The sequence below is a fragment of the Rhopilema esculentum genome, chromosome 10, assembly GCF_057945365.1.
Source record: "Rhopilema esculentum isolate cy_ngs chromosome 10, ASM5794536v1, whole genome shotgun sequence".
Classification (NCBI taxonomy): domain Eukaryota; kingdom Metazoa; phylum Cnidaria; class Scyphozoa; order Rhizostomeae; family Rhizostomatidae; genus Rhopilema; species Rhopilema esculentum.
In genome coordinates this window covers 10,037,811-10,065,458 of record NC_142824.1, presented here as the reverse complement: position 1 = coordinate 10,065,458, position 27,648 = coordinate 10,037,811, and the positions used below count along the sequence as shown (strand labels likewise).

Below are 27,648 nucleotides of genomic sequence, written 5' to 3'. Positions count from 1 at the left end.
TCTGTTGACATGAATGTTATCGTTTCAGACCCTGCACTCCTCCATGACTTGGTGACATCCCATGGCGAGGATGGACCAATTGAGCATTTGTTTCAGTATTTGCCGAGTACAGGGCCCTCGCACTTATGGTGTGGAAGGTATTACCATGTATCAACATCGTTACTGATATTATCATTATTATTATTATTATTAATCCTTTACAAAATAATTTCGATTTCTCAAATACATGCAGCTTACAACGACTCACCTACGACGAACTTCAGGGTAAGACTGAGCTAGATAATCCCAGAGAAACGTAGCTTTGCGGCGATCTAGAACTCTTTGCACGTACGTACTTCCTTCATCTAATACCGATGTTCTTTTCTTTATAGATCGTCGAATTAGCGGCCTAAAATTCTGTTCCGGCATTTCGTGGTTGCGGCTGCCTCAATATTATCCAATAAAAAACTGCTAGGAAGATTCTTGAACTTTCAATTAGAAATTGACAAAAAGAATTTCGTCGAATAACTTGTCAAAACTCCAGTTCTGATAGTCCTCTAATCAAGGTAGACCACCAACATCAAAGTTCTTCAAAGTTCTGAACCGTGTGTACAGTTTGCTTTGCAGGGTCGAACTGGCGACGTTCCATCGACGATATGGTTACTTTGGCTTATACCTTAACAAAACATCTTACAATATTAGGCAAAATTCGTAGCCAACAGATTGCATGTCATTGGTATCGTATATTTTGTAAAGTTTAATCTGAGGACCAGGCAAAAATAGCACAATTTCCAATATCGATGAGCACCACTCCAGATATTATTTGGCCAGTAAAAGACTGCAGGTAATTCTGCGTATGAAATCAAAGGTGAATGGTTTATCGTGTCAGACCCCTTCCCGATTTCAAAAGAATTCTTCCTATCAATGTCCCGGTAGTCAAATATTTTTATAGTCTTTTAGCATCAGACTTATTCCATAAATTGATTGGATTACGAGTTGAGAAATAGGGCGAAAAGATCAGAGCTAAAAGTAAATATAACTGACTTATGTGAAGTGCAAACGTAGAATTCATTGGTCATTATCAGAGAAACATTATCGCTGGTTTTATGCCACTTCATAAAAATCATTCTTAAACCTAACGAGATTCTCTTATCTTGGGCCGACAGATTGGGAATCCTATTTTGGATTAAGGTACGTTGAATCAAACGAAAGAAAAGAACCAAAGAGTGACAAAATTCGAAACTGAGAGGTCATAGATATATCACAAAGGGAAATTCTGGGCAGAGAATGGAAGTGAAAAGCCTATGCTTCCTTTGATTAGCCCGATGCACCTGCTATACCTACAAATGCAGTTGAGCCAACAAAAGAAAAGAACGGTGGAGGGAAAAAGGATTCAGGGGATTGGCCATTAAAAAAGATATTGTTTTTTATGCTTGCTGGATGAGAAACTTATGCCGTTGATCGTGTCTTATTTTTAAAAACATCCAAGGGCTCCAACCTACATGCAGATTACATTTATCTTTTATAATGTGAAGGATTTAAATCGCTATCAGAGATCGAAATTGAAATCACCTTGGTATGTACGTCAATACCTTCCTCGTCCTCCAAATATTTTAGGGTTTTAATATTTTCAAGACTTAATTGAAGGAAACAGGGATGGATTGCCTCGGCACCCCATCACTGAACAAATGTTTGCCCAAATGACTATATTTCGGGCTGTTTATTATGGGTTGTAAAAAAATAATATGCAACACGATTGAATAAATTATAGTGCATTAAGTAAGGAGTACTATCAGAGTATAGGAATAGAGTAGCAAAGTGATGACGTCATAAAAATATACTTTTAGAATTTTATTCCAAGAATTTTGGAATTTGAATACATAGTCAAAAAGGACATGGTAAAATACCTCTAAAGCCCCGGCAAAACGACTGGACATTTTCACTGAACATGCACTGGACAAATGTCCAGCGTAAATGTTGCGTCGTTTTGCCACCTTGTCCAGTCTTGTTCAGCGATGTTGAGTGTTGTTCAGTCGATTTTGAAGGAAGTCAAAAATGTTCAGTGGACAGGATTAAAATTCTTTTGTTTGTAGATGTTGTAGAGAAATGTTCAGTCATTTTGCCACTCTACTGAACATTGTCCAGTTCGCGCACGCGCAATGAATGTAATGGATAGGATTTGGCGCGAATTTATTTCCATTATTCAAATCTTTAACAAACTTTCCTAGTCAACACCGCGAACGAAATGGAAACAACGTGAAAATTCAATTCGACCAATACCAGAAAAAGGCATTTCATTAGTAACGACGAGTCTTCCGATCAGATTAGCTTTAGTTCCGATAAGGAAAGCGATGTCAGAGAGCAGGAGTACGGTGATTTTGATAAACCTAGCTGTCATAGCCACTTGTCAATAATCGATCTAATTCATACGATAACACGGTTAGGGCTATGAAAAGTGTACTTTCAAAGGTAAAGAGATGCCCTGTTGCCAGTTTCCCCACCCGCATTCTTCAACAGGGAAAAAGTTCACTGGACAATGTTCAGTCGTTTTGCCACCACCAATATTTTTTTGATGTCCATACTCTAAACAAGTAAAGCGCCGGCAAAACGACTGGACATTTGCACTGGTCACACATTGACATTGCTCACTTGTTCAGAGTATGGACATCAAGAAAATATTGGTTATGGCAAAACGACTGAACATTGTCCAGTGAACTTTTTCTCTGTTGAAGAATGCGGGTTGAAAAACAGGCAACAAGGCATCTCTTTACCTTTGAAAATACACTTTTCATAGCCCTAACCGTGTTATCGTATGAATTAAAGTGTATTATTGAAAAGTGGCTAGGACTGCTAGGTTCATCAAAATCACAGTCCTCGTGCTCTCTGGCATCGCTTTCCTTATCGTAACTAAAGCTAATCTGATCAGAAGACTCATCGTTATTAATGAAATGCCTTTTTCTACTATTGGTCGAATTGAATTTTTACGTTGTTTCCATTTCGTTCGCGGTGTTGACTAGGATAGTTTGTTGAAGATTTGAATATGGGAAATAAATTGACCCCAAATCCAAACCATTAATCGATTGCGCGTGCACGAACTGGACAATGTTCAGTAGAGTGGCAAAACGACTGAACAATTTCTGTATAACATCAGTGAACAAAAGAAATTTAGTCCTGTCCACTGAACATTTTTGGCTGCCTTCAAAATCGACTGAACAACATTCAACATCGCTGAACAAGACTGGACAAGGTGGCAAAACGACGCAACATTTACGCTGGACATTTGTCCAGTCCATGTTCAGTGATAATGTCCAGTCGTTTTGCCGGGGCTTAAGCAATGTCCAGTGTGTGACCAGCGCAAATGTCCAGTCGTTTTGCCGGGGCTTAAGTGTGCAAAATCAGTCAAGTCTGTGGCAGGTGTCCTGAAATATGGTAAGTAAAAGACCCGTGTTTTGCTAATTAAAGCAGACAATCACAAGTTTTAGAGCCTAGGGCAAAATACAGTGGTTTGATTGAGAAAAGGCCTGTGCTCATGTAACAATGTCAGGGCCGTCGGAGCCGGGAGGGCCACTTGGGCACAGTGCCTATGAAACTAAATTTCACATATAGTTTTTTTGTAAGAAACTGAAACTTCTACATGTTGTTGCAGTATAAAACAGTGCCGTCGGAACGAAATTCATATTGGGGGGCTGCCCCTTGTATTTCTTCTCATTCAGTACACTATGATAGAGGAAACATGCTACAGTTTGACAATTATTTGAGCGTAGTTTATCGTTAGGTAGCTTTGCACTGAATGGTTACATAACGAGTTAGGGTTATCGATCTCTTCTGTAATAATTCCGACGGGCTTGTAAAACGAAAATTAACTCGAAAATTTGCACGGGAAAGTTTTTTTTGGGGGTTTTAAAAACAATGAGTGCGAGTGACAAAGCATAAGAATCAGTGACGTCACAAGGTTTGCAGTTGATTCCGTCTTCGCAGTAAACACACCACACCACTTAGTCAGGGCTGTTAGTCAAACAATTGTGCAAATTGTGATACCAGCATGAAAATTTCAAAAAGTGGTAGTTTGATACGCTGAAAAAGATAGGAAATGTAACCCAACTGAAAATTGCCCCCTTTTCTATTTTTAGACTGGGGTTCTTTGCTCCAGACTTATAAAGACGGTTTGATTGCATCTCGATCGTACTTTAGTACTACAGCGCTACACTTTGCAAAATAGGACAGTTTGATACGCTGAAAAAGATAGAATATAGACCCCGACAGAAAATTGCCCCCTTGGGCTATTTTTAGACTGGGGTATTTTACCGCATGACTCCACAAATGACAATATTTTGATATCTCTGCCGAAAGTAGGTACAATAGCAGGAAACATTGCAATAGACGGCAATCTGATACGCAGTAATTGATAAGATAAAGACTCAATCTGAAAATTGCTCCCTTGTTCCATTTTTAGACTGGGGTGCACCGCCCAAGATCTTAATAAACGGTATTATCGTATTTCAGTCGTACTTTGGTACAGGAGTATGAAACTTTGCAAAAAAGGACAGTTTGATGCACTAAAAAAGATTGGATATGTATCCTGACTTAAAATTGCCCCCTACGGCTATTTTAACGGTAGTTCAATCAACGACCTCCGTCTGTGTCCGTGTGTACTAAACGTCAACTGCTTCCGTGTTTGCAGACTTTGTGACGTCACAGATAACGGCGCTTTGTCACAGTCGAAAATGTGAAAGTAGGATATTCAACCTATATTTTTAGACGGTTCCGCAAGAAAAAAATCACCTCAATATATATCATTGAAATCAGCAAATTTTGCTTATGAAAAGTGTGCCTTTATCTAAACTTGTCAAATTTTATTTCATAGGCACTTTAAAAACAATTTTTCGGGTGAAGGAAGTTTCCACAAAGTGGGTGACCGAAAGTGAAATAAATTGACAACAGGTCCCTTTTGAAATCACAGACAGCAGTCTTGAGCCTGGTTTCCACTAAGCGAATACTCTCGTGTGAATAGAATAAATAGTCGTAGTGATAGAGTAGGATCGTGTTCTACTTTCTGCGGATCGAATTTTTTCGCTGCGAAATTTGAGAACATGACACCACGCATGCTCACATTGGCAAAAGTTCGATTCAGGCGCAAGAATTCGCCTTGGAAATCAGCCTTAACTTGTCCCTCTGTTAGACTAGAGATTTACTAACCAATGAAAGGAGATAAATTATTATGTAGACCAACATTAAATAAAGTGATTAAAAAAATTTAGGAGCCAGGCACCGCGCACCAGTCTAAAAGTGGGGAGGCTGAAAGGGGTGAGACCTACAAGTTTTTGAAACTTCTTCTACTCTTCTCCTCTCTGGATTCTTTCTCATCCGTAGAGTCTGAACGCAGACTATTTACTGCTTGATGGACAAGACGCAAACGTCGAAATTATGATCGAGCCTTAATATGAACTTTCAACCTTATTAAAATAATGGACCATTCAAATACATCACATGACATAAATGGAATCCAAGTAGATTTAAGGTAAAACTTTGGAAAACCCCAATTTAACACCCTTGGGTATTGCCATATAATATGAATTTACAAATTGAATTTTTCAGCCGAACTTTTGCTTTAACGCCGGAAAATTTTAGCAGTGGAACTTTTGTCTGAGCTGTCGGAGGCTTTTAGTACCAGAACCTCTAAGGAGTCGAGTGAAAGAGCAAAGCGGGGAAGCGAAACGAAAGTGAGATTTGCTTCTCACTCTTTGAGGTTATTGCCCTGGAGGGTTCTCGGGTACGTCCCTCCCCACTTATTGTTTCCGTTGATTTCCTAGGTAAGTAATTTCTATAGCAAGGACGTCTCTCAGGTGCAGTTACCCAAGATGCCAAGAGGTTTCGGGGGCCTTGAGGCAAAACCAAAAGACGAGGCCCCTTGCGAGGAACTTTTTGCGACCATGCCCTTCAGATTAGCTTGAAATGCATTTCAGAAAATTTCTTGCAATCGAATCGTTTAGAAGTTTGTTTATTTTTAGGCACGCTTTTGCTTTAAAATACCTATAAATTTAAAGTAAAATTGTTCTAGGAATAAATAATACATTGTTAATTAACGACGTTTCGAGAATAGCCCGTTATCAAGTGAATATAAACATATACACTCTTTTTTTAAAGGAACCAGTAAATTTAAGTTCAGGCTGACTGTTCTTAATTTTTTTGAAATTCTGAGGCTGGATTGTTCTTAATTTTTTCCTTATCTAATAGGGTGTAAACAGTGCGAGTGCTAGCTTTTTCGCTCTAGGGAGCTGTTCAGGCCTCATTTGCCAACAAAGTGAGTGAGACAACCTTTATTTGCCGAAAAGTTTGAATATTCGACGAAAAAGCACCCACACATCGCTAAAAATCCTCGATTTTGAGAAAAAATGTTGTTCTAAATTGCATTTTGCAGAAGCTCAGCCTCAGCTTGTTCTTAATTTGTTCTTAACTTTTGACCAATTTTGAGGCTCGTGTTCTTATAAAATTGTTCTTATAAAAAAAAGAGTGTATATACACATATAAACAGTGGCGTGGTGGCAGGTGGGGCCGGGGGGACACGTGTCCCACCAGCGACCAGATATCAGGGGGCGCCAAAGGCGACCCAACTCTTCAAATGGGCGCCAAAATCCCGTTGGAAACAAATGTGAACAAAGAAGGCAACTCGCCATAGCCGTGCTCCGAAGAAGCGCATATCTCAATGTGGAGCCGTCTTATTCTCGTCTCTTTCTTTCGTCTTCCGCATTTCCGCGCCACTCCACCTTCTCGGCAACCTTTGACGCTACGGAGCCCAGGGTAAGACCCAGGATGCGATAACATCCAAGCATCCTTCGGCAGTCCATCATACATTACCAAACTTCCGCAAGTAACCCACTACACTCTTTTTTTTCGATAAGAACCAGTAAATTTAATTTCAGGCTGACTGTTCTTAATTTTTTCGAAAATCTGAGGCTGGATTGTTCTTAAATTGTTCTTAAATTAAGAGGGTGTAAGCAGTGCTATTGCTTGCTTATTCGCTCAAAGGAGGTGTTCAGGCCTCATTTGCCAAGAAAGTGAGTGAGACAGCCTTAATTTGCTGACAAATTTGAATATTCACCAAAAAAGCACCCACACATCGCTAAAAATCCTCGATTTTGAGAAAAAACGTTGTTCAGAATTGCATTTTGCAGAAACTCGTTCTTAACTGTTTTGTTCTTAATTTGTTCACAATTTGTTCTTAACTGTTGACCAGTTTTGAGGCTCATGTTCTTGTAAAATTGTTCTTATAAAAAAAGAGTGTAATTTGCTTGACCTCACGGAGGTTGGATATGAGACATAACTACTAAGGGAAATTTTTATGATCAAACTTACAAAATAATACCTTAAGTTTACAAAGATTCTTAGCCTGGTATATTCTTATGTTCATATTTTATTGTAAACCTGTTCCTGAATTTTGCATTACCTTTACTGTCTTCATGTCAGGGTCATGCCAGTTAAAATAGATAAAACTATGGGGTATAATGATAAAAAAAGCTTATCAGTATTTTCTAAAATCTCCATTGGGCCTAAAGCTACGTGTGTTGTAGATGTTCCTGAGGTAGTTTCCGGTCATTCCTAGAAAAGCATACTAAAAAATTTTTCAAACAGCATTTTGGCGGCTTTCACTAAACCCCTTTACAATATTGACATTGGGGCATAATGATAGAAAAATGTTTTTGAAAATTTACTTGGATCTTCCTCGTTTATAAAAAATGTCTTAAACGAGTTTTCGGCCAATCATAAATAATTCTTGTTTCCAACCATGGTAGCGGTATTCACAAAACCTCTATACAATCTTAACATTGTGGCCCCTCCCCCACTTTCAATCACGTTTCACCGGCCCTGATAGAGTTGTACCGTGGGCATAAAACTCTAGGGGGCGCCAAAAAGGTTAGTGCCCCCTAGCCAATTTCGAGCCACCATACCACTGTATATACATATACATAAATACATAAAGAAAAGAAAAACAAAGGGGGGATGTTGGTTATTGAAGAAACGTAAAATGTCCATGAAGTCTAGAAGGGTATAAGGTCTCAAGTATATAAGGATATAAAGTTGAAAAATGATTCGTTTTTCCAATGAATGTCAGGGTTAAATGTTTCTATCAGGATCACTGTCGTGTTTGCTTCTGAGCTGAATTTTTATATAACATTTTGTAAGTGCTCGCCAAACCTGTTGTTAATCTGGCGCGATGCTTTGCCAATATACACAAAAGATCATTTTAATCGCAATCCCTTATTATTTTTCACGTTTTTAGTTCTATTATCGCTTTTCACATTCACTTGATAACGGGCTATGCTCAAAACGTCGTTGATTAATAATCTATTATTTACTCCTAGTACAATTTACTTAAATCCATAGTTATTTTCTCTACTATTGTACATCAAGCAATCAAGTATACTTTGGCTATGTTTGATTAATTCCATTTTCAAAATGGAATTCATCTCTTTAAGAGACACCCTAGATCTCGAGGCCCAGGGGCGATTTTTCTCTTGCCTTCCTCTTGACAGGCACAAATAGCATCTGAAAATTTAAGGTGGCCAACACTATCAATAGTTGCCAGTATTTCGACTGAATGACAATAATAATCAGGAACAAAGAAACGCGACGACGAGGATCCTGGGGCGGCGCCAAGGGGTGGATTGGGGTGGACATGTTCACCCAACTTTTTTAAGATCGATTTTCTAATTTTTCCAAAACTGGATAAAAATATAAGGGGAGTGTAAGTTTTCTTCTCTGGTAATAGAATTTTAAAAGTAATTAATTTTTACGTATAACTTATATTTCGTCCCGGCATACAGGGCTTCATCAGTGTTTACTCTGATGATTTCGCTAATGAATAGCGAATATTTGCCCTAAAAATAATGAATAAATGCGAATGATCGTAAATTGTCACATGACAAGGCGCACATTATTTACTTGTAGTTTGACCTTTGCTGCCCTTTTGCCTGACCTCCATGGCACATCTCGCTTCAAAACTAAAACGCGAATTCAGTGTAATTTTCCCTCGACATTCTGGATTCGGTTGTAATTGTAGTTTCAAATATATAATGAGTGCTCACCGTGAACCGCTGCGGAAATCCTCTGTCAGTCGCTGGCTGATCTTTCCCAAGTCGATGCTGTTAACAAGTGCATCTCTTTCTGCAACAGATGTGAAAGCTCTAATCCTTCTCGCTCTTAAAACTCTGGGCGATGGAGATCCAATCACTTTTTTATTATGCCTAGGTGCTGGTGACGGAGTCTCTATCACGACGTATGAGTCCAAATCAGCTTCGCCTATTTGATCCTTCTCCTCAATAGGCATTTCGTTATTCGATGCCAATAATTCCGTAATGCATCGACTAGGAACTTGTGCAAACCTCAGTTCTCAAGGACTTCCTAATTATAGCTCTCTTGTTTTTAGACAATCTGCTGATCCCTTTGTTTGTCAATACATGAAATTTTATTTGTGTTTCATCACAAGGTCCCTTGCAATGGGGTCGATTTGAATTCTTTTCATTGTCACTCATCAAGAGCAAAGAGCAGTGGCCCGTTTTATTGTGTTTATCAAAAGAAATGTCACCACGTTATCTTTTAGTAATACTAACAGCAGGGCACTTTTAGAGAGGTCCTCGCAATACAAAATAATCTCTATTCTTTCAATGCTCGCAGCCATTCTCGGCACTCTTCCTTCTTTAAAAATCAAAAGCCCTACCCACCAGTGGTCTAAGAAACCATCAAAATCAAATTTGTCTATTATGCAAACCTCCCTGTGTGTCTTCTCTTATTCAAAAATGTACCCAAGCTCATCCGGAAAACCTCTGGGAATTGGGTAGGTTTTTCCCTCAAATCTAGGGCACGGACAGTGAAACTTAGAAAAAGCGGTACTTTTTATAATTTGGAAAAATCTCTGAAATACCGTATTTCCTCTAATGAACGCCGCCCTCTATCGGACGCCGCATTTTTAGCCAACCATATGTAATCAGTGGTGGATTACCAATGGGGCCTACGAGGCCTAGGCCCCAGGCACAGAACCTAACCGGCCTTGTTGAATTTTTGTTGGTAACTTCAGTGAAAGGCTGTGCAATTTATGGGAACTCGTTGCAATCACGTCGTGGTGTGGGGAAATATATTTGAAATCGGCGGATTTTTTAATAACTTCCCGTGAAATATTCGTGATACATAAAATTAATGACGAAGAGATTTGAAAAAAAATCATGTAAAACTTTTTCCTTTACATTTAGAAAGAACTTTGTCTTTATTCTTTAATATATTGATTGTTTGCATATTAAAAATATAAATTGTTTTATTCTTTCTATATTGAATAAAGTATTTTATGGAAAGTATTTTTTCAATCTGTAACTTTCTTTAAAAATTTGAAAACATCGGCTATAAAGAAGATTGAGATGATAAAAACTTTGGAATGCATTAGTTGAAACGCTCAAGTTAAATTTGCACGTTCCCTGTTGTAACTCATACATGCTGATTCATAGTTTTGAAAAGCAATTCATTAAAAACTTTGTTTGGGTGTATTTTTCTACTGTGGCCTGGTACATCCGAATTTGCATGGCTTAGATAACCAGTAATTTATGGAAAATTTATCGAATAAAAAAATATGTTATATTTTATTCTGTGGAATTCTATTCCAAATTTAATCAACATGATGACTTTGCAGCTTTAAAAACTTAAATTAAAAGTTGATATAAGGCACGTTATTACACAAACTCATTGTTTGACATTTTTGTAATTATATTTCATCTTAATTTGTATTTGTCGTACATCTTAACTTGTTGCTCCAAATTTTGTAATATACATTAATGTAGTTGATGCTTTGTTATAATATAATATTTTTCTTGTCAGAGGTTCCCATAAAATAGCTAAGGCCCCCGGTCCTGGTATTGGTTACTCAGCCGCTGTATTTAATATTTGCCGCCCTCTATTAAACCCTTTCCAACGAATCTAGGCCAAGGTTCCTCTTTGCTGACAATATCACAGCATTTCTAGTGCGTGTACGTTGCCAAATTCACATTTCTTTTTGAGAATACCTTAATTTTATGCCAAGTCTCGATATTCTTGAAATAATCCAATTTGGAGACTAAGATTGATAAAAAAAATTCAAACTTTGTTTGATTTTATGCTTCATAATAAACATAAGCAATAACGAACAAAAAGGCAATGAATGTGGTATTGAAATACAAAATCTAAGTCACTAATTCACACCACACTATTCACAGAGTTAATTATTCACAGAACAGATGAGTGTATTTTTAAACATCAGAATTTATGACAGTCTTGATGAAGCTTGGAATGGCATTATTTCAAAATTTTTCTCGAGCCACAATATCCTTATAAAAAGTGTACCATAATTTTGAAACCAAAAGATTTTTTAGAAGAGCACCATCTCAATTTAATTCAACACAAAATTTGGAACAAACGACTTTTGCATGTATAAGGTCATTTGCAATTTATAACAAAAATGTGGGCATTTTTTTAACGACGTGTCCATTTTACACTTTTTACCTTTCTAGAAAAACCTATAAACCAACAAAAATAAGAATCATGTAACTAGAACTTCAGCATTCTCAAAAAGAGAAGCCCAATAAGTACAATTTTAGACAAAAGAGTGTGACAGAGTCACAGTGTAGCAGAGCAGAAATTCTTGCTCACTATGTTTTCTGTATAAACCTAATTATCATTTAGTATTATGTCTCAGTGAAAAGGGTACGAAAAGTTCACATATAAGTCAGAGGAAAGAATGTTTTTTAGACCTCTCGAATGAGCTTGTGTACACCACTGAAGAATGAGAGAGGACACGCCGGGGAAGCACTTTTATTTGTAACATAGTCAACCAGAATAATCGTTCATCTCAAAATATGCTGCGCCGGTGACAACCACGTCTTGTCACGCATTGAGTTATCTGGATTTTGGTCACGCTCATTTTAGGTCCTGCCTGTTCTGGGATGACATATCAACATGTTGGTTATTTGTACAATTATGTATCTTTATTTATTTCGGAAAAGACCATTAAATTCAGATCTTAGCTCTTCTGGCAAATTTAAGAATGATTCTAATGAAAATTATTGAAAAGATCACTCATCACGACCGGTTTTTGTTCTGTTCAAATGAGTTTCCTCGTTTCACCTTAACCATAATCTCTAATTGTTGGATGTTCCACACAATTGATATTCCTTCCAAATGCTGAAATTCTCTCTCACTGATATAACTTATGTTTATGCTTTCATAGCACGCTGATATACATTTTAAATCTGCGGTTATATCAAATAAAGATATTGAGAGTTAGAAGAGACGTGGTATTTTTTCAGCAGCTGTATCTGAATCAGCTTTTTCAAGAGGTATATTGTTGCTTGTCTAAAGCCGGAGACTATTGAAATTCATTTTGTCTCTCGAATGGGGAGATAACAGATGGGTAGTTTGGTTAACCTAATTTCAGGGAAGGAACGATATAAGCTATAAGAATGATAATATGCAGCAATGATAAAAACTTATTTATTTACATTTGGTTTAAGTAATTGTTTCAACAAAAACTAACAAATATCAATTAATTACAAATAAGATTTAGTATAATATAGACATCAACTTATGCATGAATCTGTTTACTCACAAATGCTATTGTTTACTCCCTCATGCATTTTTCTATTCTGTAGTGGGAAAGGAAGGAAACGAGCCAAGGAAGGAAACGAATTTCAATGATAAAAGTTATTTAGATGCATAGACATGGGTCTCTTTGGTAAACATTCAACCATCAGTCCTAAAGTTCCAAAGTTTTGCCGTAGCGAGATGATATTTCTTTCAGAAAATGGAGCAAATGTTCGATGGCAACAAGGATCAGCACCATAACAAAGGAGATTCTCTATATCTGCTCCACCTAATACCTTGATGATACATACCAAACTATACAAAGCATGTTTATTTTATTGCAATTATCTTATCTCTAAGAATGATCTAAATATAAGCATCTCTACAATTTCCCAAGCTTGAAGCTGATATTAGCCATTGAACATCTTAGGTGATAGTAGATTTGTTTCTGAAATAGTGAATATTCAAAAATTCCCCTTTGGTGTCTAGAATTTTGCATTCTTGAAACTGACTGAATTCATTTCCCTGCGACCTGGCTTCGATTTTTACGAAAAAACTGGATATCGCCTACGAAGTATCAAACGCAACCGACGGCAGTTTAAGTTTGATGATCTAAAAGAACACGTTTCGTGGAATATTTAGCAGTTCACAGCGCAGCTGTCTCTTGGTATATGCTTAAAATGCAAGTGATTTTGAAAAAATACTTAGTTTGAGATAAAGCAACGAGTTTGCTTCTGATAGCAGTGGAAGATACTTCAAATCTCTCAACGAATCGTCGACGTATCAAGGAAGGATCAGGTGATCTTGATATTCAAGCTGAATTTAATGCGCTTAATACATAAAATCATTTATCTAATTATAAAACCATGTAAATTGTCTATTGATATAACTATGAAACCCAAAGATTCTTTAGAAAGAGCACCACCTCAATTTGATTCAATACAAATTTTGGAACAAAAGACTTTTGCATGTATAAGACCATTTGCAACATTTAAATGTTCGCAGTTTTTTTCACAACGTGTTCGTTTTACACTTATTACCATTCTTGACAAACCTATAAACCTGCAAAAATAAGAATATTGTAACTGTAACTTCAGCACTCTCAAATAAATGAACCTAATAAGTTCAATTTTAGATAATAGAGTGTGACTGAATCATAGTGTAGCAGAGCAGGAGCTCCTGTTCACTTTGTTTTTTGTATAAAGTTTATTATCATTTAGTATAATGTCCCAGAGCAAAGGGTATGAAAAGTTCAGATATAAGTTGGAGGAAAGGATCTCTATTAGATCTCCGGATGAGCTCGGGTACAACACTGAACAATGAAATTGAACACGCCGGGGCAAATCTCTGCTAAATGTCGATATAGGCCGAGATAGCCCTTGCTTTCATTTTACAGCGGTTATAATTATTACATTTTTCAATTATTACATTAAAAACGGTTCTTTCCAACAAACAGTTGATCTAATACAAAAGGTCTCTAAAATTTGATAATGCTTAGAAAACTTTTCAAAAATTTTGATCTTTCTTCGAAAGGATTTTTTGGAAAAATTACCCAAAATTTTGGTTGTAACATAATCCTCCAGCATCATGAGCCAAAGAAACATTTTTTTTGTGTAAAAGAGGCATTGTTTGGAAGTATTCTGTAAATTTACGGAGTGAGGCAGTCCCCACCCTGTATATCCGACTCACACAGTCGCAGTCCCCGATGATATCTTTTGGCTCAATTATAATTTATGCGCCTTTAGAAAAAAGACCTGTGAAACTTGGATTGGAGTTTGGTCGAAACGGACGACCAAGAAAAACATGAAAATGCAAATCTAACCATTTCTTTCATATAAACAGAACAAAAATATGAATCGGACTTAGAAAATACAACTTATCATTAAACAAGATGCATAAAAATGCATAAAAACGGGTTCCCATAAACAGTGGCGGTCTGGCTCAGAATTTTTAAGCGGCCACAAAGAACTGGAGGGGCCTAGGTGGGTCTGGTCTGAAAATCAGGGTGTGGTCAAGTGAGTATTTCATCAATTTCTAAGCAACATAACATATGTAGCACTAATAGCAAAGTTGAGCTGTTGATTACAAATGGGCGCTGAGTACACTAATTGAAATTTAACATTAAATAATAGAAATTCTTTCTGATTTGGATTTCAGTTATTTTTCACAAGGGACTTTCTCGAAGATACAAAGTTAAAAGTTATAAGAAAACTAACTTCAGATGCATAAAGGATAGTAAGTTTAAATTACAGAATATCTGAGGTGTGAGGAAGCCTTATCTTTACTGAAACTTAAACTAAAAATTGCAGACCTAAAAATAGCAAACTAGAAAGGGAGGTACACTGATTCGCTTTGTAGAATTTGTGGCTTACATGCGGAATACATTGAACGTCTATTGAATTGTACAAATTTCTATCAAAAATTCAAAATGAAAAAACAAATAAAGCCAAAGCGAATCATTTCTATATACGAAAATTTGATAGCTTAATCATGATATTATAGCTAAATCATAGCAAGAAGGTTCCCTTTAGTTTTTGTGTGATCATCCGCTAAATTGGTTTGCCGTCTGTATTTTAGACTTAATACGTGCTTACTAACTATATTTTTCACAAAACATTTAGGTTTATCATTCCGAAGACCATTTAAAACAAATGCTACCAGAAGTTGCATTTCTTTAATTTGCATTCCAAGAAACCAGTAATCAGTCCTGTCCCCTTTTTTGACTTCAACTTTGACTTTTTTTCTAAGAACCACTTGCGACTCGAAGTTTATTCGTCCATTATGTGCAATTTGGCTAATTCTTGCCATTTTATTGACATCTTTTTCATGTCAATTTTTCATTCCACGAGGCAATATCTTACGCGTTCGTGTTTGATACTAAACAGTCCAGTGCAAGCAAAAAACTAGGTTATTCGGCTAACAAATCTTTAAGACGATGCAGCAACACCCGTTGAAGTATCATTGGCATCGCATTATCCTATGCTATGGCTTGAGAAAAAAAGAAAGTAAACGCCGAGTTTGTTACTGAATCACGCCTTACTTTTTTGCTAACTGACAAAAATTTAAGTGAACTCTACAATTAATGCCGGGCAGAATAACTGAACCTGGGTCTATGAAAAGTCAAAAATTTCAGAAAATTCCATCATGTTAAAAAATCTCTATTAACCTTTCATAACCTAAAAAAGGTAATCACAATCAACACAATCAATTTTATAACCACATGCTATGACGTTTATTCAACCTCAGTTTTTATGTAATCCATGATATTTATTATTCGTAATGGGACATCTTAAGGCCCTGCATTCCTAAAAGGGGGCCCTTTTTTCTGCAAAGATGGGGTTCTTTTTCTGCAAAGATGGGGCCCTTTTTCTGCAAAGATGGGGCCCTTTTCCTGCAAAGATGGGGCCCTTTTTCTGCAAAGATGGGGCCCTTTTTCTGCAAAGATGGGGCCCTTTTTCTGATAAGATGGGGCCCTTTTTCTGCAAAGATGGGCCCTTTTTGTCAGATTTTAAAGGGGTCAGTCCGCCACTGCCCATAAAGCTATAATTATTGCAAAGTTTTGACCTGTTATTGCAAACAAGAGGGGTGGAGGGGGAAAGGAGTGGAGCACCTGCTATGTAATATTGGCAGTTAAATGTTCCTCCCAGCCACCGCCTAAAGTCTTATTCTCGTTCAGCTGTTGTGATTGTGACCTTGGAAGGCATTTTTCCAATGCTTCTCCACTACCAAAAATCTTAACTAAGCCTTGCAACTTGTTCTGGAATCTGCTGGACAGAGTAGGAAAGTATGAAGAAATTTCCTGATTAAAAGTTTGAAGAAATTTGCTCACCATCACATCCCCGACCCCTGAATGATTTAAGAACCCGCCAACATTAATCAGGTAGCTACTGAGGCAGGGCTAAGTTTCCTAATGAAGATATGCAACAATAGAAATAGGCGTCAAATTACTGTTCATTCACTTTGTTCGAATATAAAGAGTAAAACGATGCGTAAATAAAGCTACAAAAAGTGTTCAGCAAACTCCTGATCGCTACATCAATGCAAGCATCTGGTGCCAGAAACTAAGAAGAAGAAAAGAAAGTGTTAGTGAAGGTATGAATTTCTTCCTGAAATAATGGTGCTATGTTCATTTCGTCAACCGTGCGTTAACAGAATGATCCGTTGCATTTAAAATCGAGGAAGAGTTAATTTAGTTAATTAAACGACTTAATTTAGGAGATCACTGAATATAAAAAAACGTTCTATAAACTTCCATCATATTTGCTCACAACGTGCAAGTCGTCAGTTCAATGCAACTGACATTGCAGAATCTGTGTAAATCATTTCATATATACATTTGCACTCTGTTAAGGGAAAGGTTGCTTTTTGTTAAACGTATCGCTTAGAAAAAGTCAAACTCACTGCTTGAGAGAGACTTAGACCCCGTTTACACTAGAGTGTTTTATCCGGATAAATTTTTATCCGTTTACGTTGTACCGGATAAAATTTTATTCGCTTAGCCCCTCCGTTTACACGGTGAAACTAAATGGTGAGCTTTTTAATTGGGCATGCGCACAACCCTTGATTTAAGAACGCGCGAAAATAATTTTCATTGATGTCAGAGTGAACACGTTCATATTTCTGTCATAAAGTCGACAATGCCAAAGAAATCGGAGAATACATCGACGGGAAGTAGCAAGAAGACTGATAAGAACTTCACATGGACAGATTAGGAAACTGCTTTGCTGCTCCAAGGTCTTTCCCAGAATCGGCGTGGTCGTCGATTTCTTCTTGAAGCTTTCAGAATACGGCTTATTCTTTGTAGCCGTGAATTGCTATCGTCAACTATTGATTCCAAGTTGCGTTGGCTAGCTCTATAGGATCTCTCAGATAGAACAGCTAGCAGAGCGTTTAGCCTTGCTGCAGCGCTACAGAGCTTAAAAATGCAAACAGAGATAGTGTGATGTTTTGAAGTGAACTTTCATCCATGATAGTTCAGGAAACAGCGAAAATGACATGAAATATTAACAAAAGCGCGCCAATTTTTTTAAATGGTCTCAATATGAAACAGAATAGCCTCACTGTGTCTGCGTATAAAATTTTATCCGGATAAAACTATTTAGACTCCCCTTTGCCGGATAATTTTCAATCCGGACAAAAATTTATTCGCTTTCGTAGCAGGATAAATATTTGTACGGCAAAGCGGATAAATATCTACACGGATAAAATTCGCTCGTGTAGACGGAGAGCCTATCCGCATAAATTTTTATCCGGATGAAAATTTATCCGGATAAAACACTCTAGTGTAAACGGGGTCTTAGTATGTCATATCCATCTTTACCAATTAGAAATAAAAAAGCATAACACATTGAAAGGGTATTCACTGCATACCTGTAAATTGATCAACCCCACCGCCGTCTGGGTCGTCTACAGGCGCACCATCCGTGGCGAAAGCACGTGTGTACGGTGCCTTTGCGACAATCGCAATAACATTTTCGGAGAGTAGAACATTTGCCATTCACGCAATCTTTGAAATAACTACAGGCGTGAAAAAGAAAACGGTGGCAATTTCGTTTACGTGGTACAAGTTTACAGGAACAAGGTGACCGGTAGTAACAGAATCTTCCATCGCACCTTCTGACCTTTTTACCACACTTTCTGTAATAACCAGCTGGGCAGCGATAACACGAGCAGCCTTTGTTCCAAAAGAACCATTTGTAATATGTGCAGCTATGTGAACGGTGCACGGAACACTCTCTTCTACGACGTTTAATCTCTGAAAAACAACCATAAAGGAAATTTAAAAAAAGTGACCATTGCTATCTATGTACACTCTTTCTTTTTATAAGAACCAGTAAATTTAAATTCAGGTTGACTGCTCTTAATTTTTTCGAAAATCTGAGGCTGGATTGTTCTTTATTTTTTCTTAATCTAAGAAGTGTAAGCAGTGCGAGTGCTAGCTTTTTTGATCTAGGGAAGTGTTCAGTTCTTATTTGCCAACGAAGTGACAGGTTTGAATATTCACCGACAGCCACGTAAATACTGGGGGTGTGGGGGGTGTGACACCCCCCAATCTTTCATCTAGTCGGAAAATTTGAGGACAGTCGGAAAATTTAAAACTGTTGGTAGGAAGCTAGCTTAATCAGAGAAAATTTGTAACATTTGTGAAAATTTAAGTTTTGACTCAAATGACCTTGTGAACTGTAGCTCGGAAAGGTATAAGTTCAAAAGAAAAAAGTTGTTTGTTAAAAAGCAGTCCTAAAAATAATGAGAGGCGACGCAATACAGAAAATACAAAGTTTTGTATGAAAATGCAATTATTTTCAATTACATTCGTCGTAATGGGGATAGTGTGATAATCATTCCATCAAATTGCTTCTAAAAAAACGGGATACGAAATATAATTTTTTAAATAATATTTATCAGGAATGCCTAAAGAAGCGCAGTACATTTTCTATGATTTGTCAAGAACTTTTTCCGTTCGAGATCAACCGATGAAACATAGGTGGCACCAGGTGGAGAGCTTGTGTCTTCAGCCCCCCAGCCCCCCCCCCCACTTTTTTCAAAAATACATTTTTAAGCAAATAAAATGATTAAGGAAAAGATGTAAAGAAAAGAATTATCCGACAGATCCTTTTGTTGCTTAATTTTAAAAGAATACGCCGAGGTCTATGGGGCCTCATAAAGACTGTAATTAATCAAACGTAATAAGAGCATGCCTTAAAAATAACAAAATGTTTTAAACGATTGCAAGAAAATTACCCGCAAGAACGTCGAACTTAATCATGTCGCGCCAAATGGCTTTCAGGATTGTTACATGAAGTATCTTGGTTAAAGCGCGCAATCTCAAATATTTGTTTGAAACGCATGCGCCCTCCAAGAAAGAAATGAATTTTGGGAAGGAAAATAAATTAAATATAATTAAGCATTGAGTTCGGTACATGACAAGTTCGACGCTTGAAACCGTGCCGTGCTGGAGCCGTGCAGCTCGGCAAGCTCTGCCGATCCAAACTAGTCTGCCGCTACTAACTAAATGTGCCGTACCAAATTGATTCAGACGTCGCGCCCCTCATGTACTTAATTCTCGAGTTAGGTTCGGCACATGAGAAGCGCGACGTTTGAACCAGGCCTTAGTGCGTTTATCAAAAGATTGTATTTTAGTCTAATAATTCTATCAACTCGAGCTTGGCTTTCTTTGTTTCCCGTATAAGGGCAATAGTCTCACCTTTGCAGGAACAACGTGACGTGTAGAAACAGGATCGTCTTCTACGGCACTTTTGGACCTTTTTTCCACACTCTCTAGAATAATGACGTGGGCAGCGAGAACACGAGCATTTCGTGATCGGACGGAACCATCTGCGGTAATAGTAGCAAACATGTGAACGGCGCACGGAACATAATATTAGTCGTTTACGTGGGTCCTCTGAAAAACAACCATAATGGAAATTTAAAAAATACGGCCTTTGCTATCCATGTAACACTGGGATTTGTTTGTAAAGGCAGATGTACGTGTGGAAATAGCGGCTACCATGGTTTTGCTTTGCATGTTTTTCTCGCTAAGGGGCAATAGTCTCACCTTGTTCGTCAGCTAGCTCTGAATCTTCGACAACGTCAGACTCAAAAGACTTGGGGTCTTCTTCTGTATCACCTTCTTCATCTTCGGTCTCAGTGTCCTCTTCACTTATGGGGTCCTCGCCAACCGCCTCATCCTCATCGGGCGAATCTCCTTCTTCGGCTAACAGGTCTACACCCTCTGCGGCGTCCTCATCCGGGTGTACCGGGTCAGCTGCAAAACAGAGAATAATTCACATCTTGCCTTACTTTATGAAAGACCAGCTTGAAACGATTACAAACGATGTTTTCCCAGAAACTGTCTATGAAGTTCGTGGATACCTAGAAATTTAAATTTGCAGATATCATCTAGAATATCAGACATTATTCAGCAAATTGCTTACCAAACGCGCCGACCAAGATCCCAAGAAGAAGAAGTACGGCAAAAATCTTCATTTTTTCAGCTTTCCTGAATGAAATCAAAGAATCTTCAATCATGGATTGGAATTAAAGTGCAACACACAAAAAATCATCGAAAAGAAATTCAATATTTGTCTGATGGATTAACCATCAGGAATCGGTCTAAAGCGGTCAAACATTTAATGTCAGAAAAAACATTGCTCTTACCTCAGACGAAGCCCTAGATGCTGTGAGAAAACCAATCGTGCAGCCCCAATTTATTGGAAGTTTGGAAACGAATAGATTCATTATCTCCCTAATTAAGGCAATATTTGAAATTGAATGAAAATAATTCCCTAACTGCGTTATTTGAATAGGGGATGCGAGGGCGAGGAGAAATCACAATCACTGTTTGGTAGGGCAAGTAAAATTGACAAAAGAATATTTTAATATCGAGTTCAACGGAGCGAGAAAAGAATCTTGATGGAGGAAGAAGTTTTGAATTCTTACAAAAGCTTCCTGCCTCCGAGCCAAAATCAGCGTCATCTTATCAGAACAGGAGTCTTTTCAATCAAGTAGTTTATTTTTTTCTACTGAAATTACCGGATTTTGATAAAATTTGTTTTTGTAGACGAATCGAAACTGGCATTTTTACCCCTTTCCCAAAATCAATGATGACATGTGTTTAGGGTGGGGGTTTCACGCTTCTAGAAACTGTACTTGTCTGAAGCTAATAAAAAATACTTTTGGTAGCGCTTTTTAGGGTCAATTTTAATGTTGTGCTTATCTAGAACTTCGTTGACGCTTATAGAACTTAAAAAAAACATAATTATTTGATCGAGTTAAAGGCATCGAGTCATGGTAAAAAGGAAGCGTATACCCGAATTGCAAAAATTGCTGAGTCATTATGATAGGTTCGCTAATCTGATTGGCTGTCAAGCAAACTGCACACACGATGTTGTAAGTGCTCTTTGTTCCGCCGTTTCTAAAAAGGTTGTTTCTTTCTCTCTCTTTTCTCTTGCTCTCTACAAAAGATTTCAAAACTTCTTCCCCCATTTGTACCTTTCAAATGCCACAAAGGCTTTTCAAATGCCTTTCGCTTTCGACAAAGAATGTCTGATCACATGAAAACAAGCTTATCACATGGAAACAGACAAACCCCAGCGGAAAACCAGTATTTACCATGTCTCCATGCCAGTGTCATATGCGTTTCGGTAACCTTATGCAAAACGGTCCAGGTACACAAATGCATGGCAATTTTGGTTATGCAAAAACGTACCAAGGCAAATTTAGCATGCGAACCGGTCGAATGTTCTGGTTCATATTGTTCAGAATGTAAAGAACAATTGAACTATTTTTACAAAAGGGATGCAAGTAAGAAGCGTTGCTGTAAAAAGTAAAAATTCACGTAAAAATTACGCAAGTAAATATTCATCATAAATGTAAACAATAAACGACAAAAACAATAATTGGGTTTTGAAATACAAAATATAATCACTGAGTTACACTGTAGACTTAATTTTTCACAGAGCGGATAAGTGTATTTTAAAACATGTATGTAGCATGAAAGTGAAAATTCAAAACTTAATGAAGCTTGAGTCTGGCATTATTTCAAAATTATTCTCGAGCCTCAATATTCGTATTAAAAAAAGTATAAAATATTTTGAAACCCAAAGATTCTTTAGAAAAGCACCACTTCAATTTGATTCAATAAAAAATTTGGAACAAAACACTTTTGCATGTATAAGGTCATTTACAACTTATAACAGAAATGTTGGCAGTTTTCTTCACCAAGTGTTCATTTTACAATTTTTGTCATTCTAGACAAGCCTACGAACCTGCACAATAAGAATCATATAAATATTTTCAGCATTCTGAAAAGGTGCCTCGAACATTATAAAGCACAGTGTAAGACACGAAAGACTTGATTTAAACAATTATTCAACAGAGAGAGTTAAAAAAACTCCAATTGGTAACGTTTTAGTTCATCGAAACTGTCGTCGAGATTTTTTTAACGTAAGAAAGGTACCTTGTAAAAGTTAAGTTGTTATTGCAACACCTTGTTCTAAAAGACTGCAATCAAGTTTACTGAGCTCAGGTGGAAAAAATATTGCTTCCTTTGTGGTAATGCTGCTACAAATGACTATATAACAATGATGCATTATTCCAGGTAAGGCCAAAGATGATTCTCCCGTAAAGGTGCCAAGGTGCTTGAAGTTAGATATTAATGTGTTTGAAACTAATTCTGCTTTTTTGTATGTTTAAAGCGTCTTTTCGACGGTCTTGAACACAGGCTAGCAAAGTGGGTCCGTCAAAATGACAAGGAATGATGGCTAGCTGAATGACTTGGCTTTGCTGGGTATTGAATGTGGTGTTGCTACAAAGATTGACTTTAGTAATGTTATCGACGTTTCTGTCTTAACAAAGCTTGTAAACTGGTACTGTAAAGGTTGGAAAGTTAACGAGCAACATTTTGAATAGAATATTTTCAAAAGGGGGCGGGGAGGAGGGCTCATAAGTTGACTCACTTTTATTTGCCGCGTAACACTGCTTTCATACCTATTTTGTATAAACAGAACCCCAGGCCAAAGATTCGCAAAAAGGTGTTAGAAAAGATGAACATTTTAACCATGCTACAAAGCAGTATCTTGATAAAGCCCATTTTAGCCTTCAATTTAAGAGCAAGGGCGTTGGGCCTTCGCTGAAAATTGAGGAGTCGTGATGACTTAGCTCCAAGGTCAGTACCCTCTACCCACAACCACACCCTATAGATGCTTGGAAAAGGGGGGTAACGCCCATTTTACTATATTGAATCAAATAGCTCTTGTTTAGATCACAATCAATTCTGTCAAAGACTTCAACATCTAAATGCTCTTTCCACCTCATTCTCCAATCTTGTGTTTTTGGACATATCTTTGGGATCATGTTTTTGAAAAATTGTGCAGTTGAAACTCCCTAACAAACGCTACTGATCACACTTGAAAAGAACATTGCATATGAGAGAACATTATATCTACAAATATTTTTACAAAATCTAAACTTTTGATAAATCAGCTTATTCAAGTCAGCAATGGCTAAGAAATATCTATTCTCTTACTATTAATTATTGATATTTTTGATGATGTTTCTGAATTTAGATGAATTAGGCAAGATAAGCCCTCAGTGATAGGTAGGCCTTTCCTTGTTTATGGTACAGAGAATGTTGGGATGTTTGTTTTTTGGTTCAGAATTTTATATTTAGCCTCAATTTTATAAGCTGAATTTTTACATATCTAAAACAAATGTATCAAGGTTGGTGTGTTTAGCATATACAAAAAGTTTTGATCCCTGTTGAAGTTATAACATGCCATAAACATCAACAAGAAAAGTCCAAGCCCAACATCAAGGGCTTTCCTATAACTTTGGTATTTCATGCTTAAGAAACCCCATAGTTTTCCTGGCAACAGAAAGCCTGGAGAAATCAAACTGCAATGAGAAGGTTGGCTGTGTGGAAGCTACATATATAATGTGATTAAAAATCATTTGTAAATTCTATCAATCAGTAAATTATGGTCAAATTTCCAATAACAGGCAAATTCCAGAGTACAATTTCATTATCAGCAACAAGCCATGGTGTAATATTAAATAACAGGCAAATTACAGGGTACAATTACATGTATTAACAAATATTATAGAGTAATATTGAATAAACAAGCAAATTTAAGGGCACAATTTCATTTGTCAGTAAATGAGTTGGTGTAATATTGAATGCAGGCAAATTTTAGGGTACCATTTGATTTATCAGCAAACAAGTTATCATGTAATATCAAGTAACAGGCAAATTGCCGGATGCAATTTGAATTTCATTTATACACAACAAGTTGTGTTGTAACATTGACTAAACAAGACATTTTTAAGAGCACAATTCTTTCTATCAACAACAGGTTTTGGTGAAATATTGAATAAACAGCCAACAGGCAAGTTTTCAAAGTACAAGTTTGTTCCTCTCAGCAACAAGTAAAGTTGCAATGTTGAATAAACCATAATTGACGACAGGCAATTTTTATTGAAAAATCCCATCCATCAGCAACAGGTTATTGTGTGATTTTGACAGAACAAGAAATTTTCAAGAGTATAATTCCATGAGCAAGAGGTTTTGGTGAAATACTAAATACACAGGCAAGTTTCAGGGCACAAGTTCGTCCATCAGCAACAAGTTATGGTATGATCAGCAACGCAATGGTAGGATTCTTCATCGATAAGGGTCGGCCTTTGGTTTTCAATTACAATTTTGGTTTACAATTACTTTGCTCAGGCACACGCAAGTGATCCCTGTAGTAGTTAAGAAACAATATATCTTTCGCAAATAGCTTCGATTCAGTGGCGTAGCGTGAGCGCAGAACTTAGGCATGCGGTAACATAAAATATACGGCTATGTTGAATAAATGTAATGGTAATTTCAGTTTCTAAAAAATACAAGCGGTAATTAATGATAATCGTGATAGCAAATTTTGATTTTCAAAGTAACAAATTATTTGTACTCTAATTCTAATCAATCAAGGTGTCTATTCTTAGCATCAGAGGCTCCGACAGAGGTTGGAAAGTGAAGAGGGGCCAAGGGAAAAATCATCATCCATGCGAAAGTTTTTGAAAAAAGCTCAATTGTTTAGCAAGACTTTTCAGAATAACTCCTAGTGCTAAAACTGCTTTGCAAAAGATTTTATTCTTATTCATATTCCTCAAGAAAAGGCATCACCTAATGCCCACCTAATGTAAGAATTTTTTATGCTATAATGAAGCTGGGGATTCCCGCAAGAAGGAGCTCTCCACATTGCGAAATTGTTAACACACTGCAGAGCCTGAGCGAACAGGAGCAACAGTTTCTGCTCATTTTTTACTCTCATAGTTAACTAAGATGAAAATAGTGAGCTGTGAGAGTTGTTAGAATTGAAGATGCTTCCATGTGTAAAGTTTCAGAAAGTTAGTCCCGGCAAATCATCATGTATTTAGCAAGGCTTGCGCTCAGGTCTACCGCATGCCCTGGTCCGTAAATTCTGACTATACTGGCAAGCCTTTTGACTTGAATTACGGAATGCGGATCATGACAAATAGACTCTGACCCCACTTTGACGAAACTTTTTCTCTTTTCAACAGTCACCAGGCACGTAAATAATAGGGGGGCGTGGGGGGCGTAACGCCCCCCCAAAGTTTGGAAAATCCAGTTACAGTTGGAAAACTTAACGGTTGACTTGGAATTTTTTTCTTAAGTCCAAACTTGTGAATTTTATATTTTAAGAAGTTTTTTTATTTCAAATGTAAAAATTCTAAACATCAAAATTCACAGGCTGAAGCTGACCCATCCAATAATCGTTTTCTATTGTGAATCCCGTCTCCACTGGATCCAAATTGCACAATTGCCCCGTTTGCTTTCTTTCTGACGGGAGTTGAATCAAATTACGAACAGGCAAGGTGAATTTCCGGATAAGAAACTTGAAACTTTACAGTTTGGAATAATAATACCCGCATTGATCAGAAAATATTAGAGTGGGAGTTTTTTAAGAAACTACGAGTAGTTAATTCAATAAAAGATTAAGAATCTTTCAGTACTAAAAATTCTCAACGCTTCTTATAAAAAACGAATTTATGCTAAAATCCCCCTGTTATTTGTTAACGTCCTTGACTCCTTATCATAAATTCCTATGACAAAACTGCTGTGAAGCAAGAACACATTGCAAATCTGCAGTAGAAGCATTTGATCAAAAAAGAATGTTTCATCTTTCGAATCAGGCATATGCACAAGTTTGCTCTCAAATCATCATTTCAATTGTAAAGAACGAAAAGGCATTTGGTCCTCTAAAAATATTAGTAGTTTTCTTCGATCAAGAACGAAAATAAAAGGCTCAAATTCTGGGTGCTTCTATATCGCGAAAAAATGTAGGTATTTTAGATAAATAGATCTGCATCAATTGATCAATTGATCAATTTAGATAAAATTGATCAATTGATCTGAAAAAATACTACTAATCATTAAGTATATCTAATACTGGTTTTGCTTGAATGTTGCTTCACTTCTTACAGTAAGTTTAAATTTTTGTTTCATGGTAATCAAAATTTAGAGATTTAGGCTTTTATGCTTTAGGCTAATTGTTGTGTAAGGTTTTGGTAATTATAAAGAAAATAGAGCTATGGTGTTCGGGCTATTTACAAATATCAATTTGGTGGGTACAGTAGATTTACTGGTCGCATGAAAAATTTCTCACTTAAAGTTGGAATTTTCATCCTTCCACGCCCCTCCAAAAAGAGCAACTTATTTTCGTCCCTGACAGTCACAAAGTAAAGAAAGGAAAATAATTGGATTTGAAATGATGTATCACGCAAAGAGTATTCGCAAAAAGCAGCTTATAGGTAGAAAAATGTTGTGGATTATCAAATATTTGGGAAGGCTTGCGCTCAGGCCGACCGCAAGCTCCAGTCCGGAAAATTCTCACTTCTCTCAGAAGCTTCTTTCGAGTTGCACTGAAGCTGCACTGGAGCATCACATGTTTCTCTTATTTTGGACAGGCAAAAAGAGTGATGTGGAGGGGCTTCAGTTTTTCAGATTTTTCGAATTTCATAATTTTTAGCGATCTGTTTACTTGGAAAAATAGCCAATTGGGGCCAATTGGCCTGTTGGCGCTAGAGTTCACTGCATGCTGCTCATGACAAGAAAGAGAAGCCGTTTATTGCGGAAATTGTTATGCATTGAAAGTGTTGCAAGAATTTTAGAATTTGTCTATAAATTTTTACGCTTGCGCCGCAAGCGTAGCATACATAGACGCTACGCCACTGCTTCGATTGAACTTTCCCACTCCCTTGCAGCAATGTCTCTCAGTTCACAAGTAGACCCTACACCCTAGGTACTTCATGTATGGGAGATTTAGGTCGGTCATGCTGAAAAAAATGAGCATGACTTGGGGTCCAAAACGGGCCAAAATAGCATTCGCAAGATAAATTTCAGCCAATCAAATCAGTGCTAGGTTTATGATTATAATGACGAGGTCATGCTATTCCAAATGAGCATGACTTAACACAGGGATACCAACTGAAAAGTCATTGAAACTCAGCCGATTCACAAGAGCCGTTGGGCTCTCTGCGTAAAGAAACCCTATGGCAGGTCATGCTCTC

General features: G+C 37.2%; 2 protein-coding genes across 3 annotated transcripts in view; both read right to left on the bottom strand.

Moving 5' to 3' along the window:
- The window catches only part of LOC135690843 (uncharacterized), a 63,239-nt gene extending 53,785 nt beyond the window's left edge, over window positions 1–9,454 (bottom strand). Inside the window, exon 1 of one of the 2 annotated variants that reach the window (XM_065208524.2) lies at window positions 9,063–9,454. In XM_065208524.2, coding sequence (XP_065064596.2) covers window positions 9,063–9,304 — 242 coding nt within the window. In that variant the 5' untranslated portion in view covers window positions 9,305–9,454. Of the gene's footprint in view, window positions 1–247; window positions 1,717–9,062 lie in introns of those variants that run through there. The other variant, XM_065208531.2, reaches the window with a different exon arrangement.
- A 7,066-nt stretch (window positions 9,455–16,520) lies between these two features.
- LOC135689490 (uncharacterized) lies at window positions 16,521–20,815 on the bottom strand. Its single transcript, XM_065206733.2, has 6 exons — window positions 20,734–20,815; window positions 20,511–20,575; window positions 20,132–20,341; window positions 19,781–19,978; window positions 17,947–18,331; window positions 16,521–16,637 (listed from the first exon to the last, which is right to left on the bottom strand). Exons 2-5 carry the CDS (start codon window positions 20,560–20,562, stop codon window positions 17,958–17,960), a joined length of 834 nt encoding a protein of 277 aa, XP_065062805.2. The 5' UTR covers window positions 20,563–20,575; window positions 20,734–20,815; the 3' UTR covers window positions 16,521–16,637; window positions 17,947–17,957.
- Window positions 20,816–27,648: the final 6,833 nt, after the last annotated feature.

Excerpts from the sequence above, each read along its gene's own strand:
- LOC135689490 (XM_065206733.2), bottom strand. The coding sequence starts at position 20,562 with ATGAAGATTTTTGCCGTACTTCTTCTTCTTGGGATCTTGGTCGGCGCG. Across the intron at positions 20,342-20,510 it reads GATCTTGGTCGGCGCGTTTG|CTGACCCGGTACACCCGGAT; the intron begins GTAAGCAATTTG and ends TCTGTTTTGCAG. Across the intron at positions 18,332-19,780 it reads GTCACGTTGTTCCTGCAAAG|AGATTAAACGTCGTAGAAGA; the intron begins GTGAGACTATTG and ends GTTGTTTTTCAG.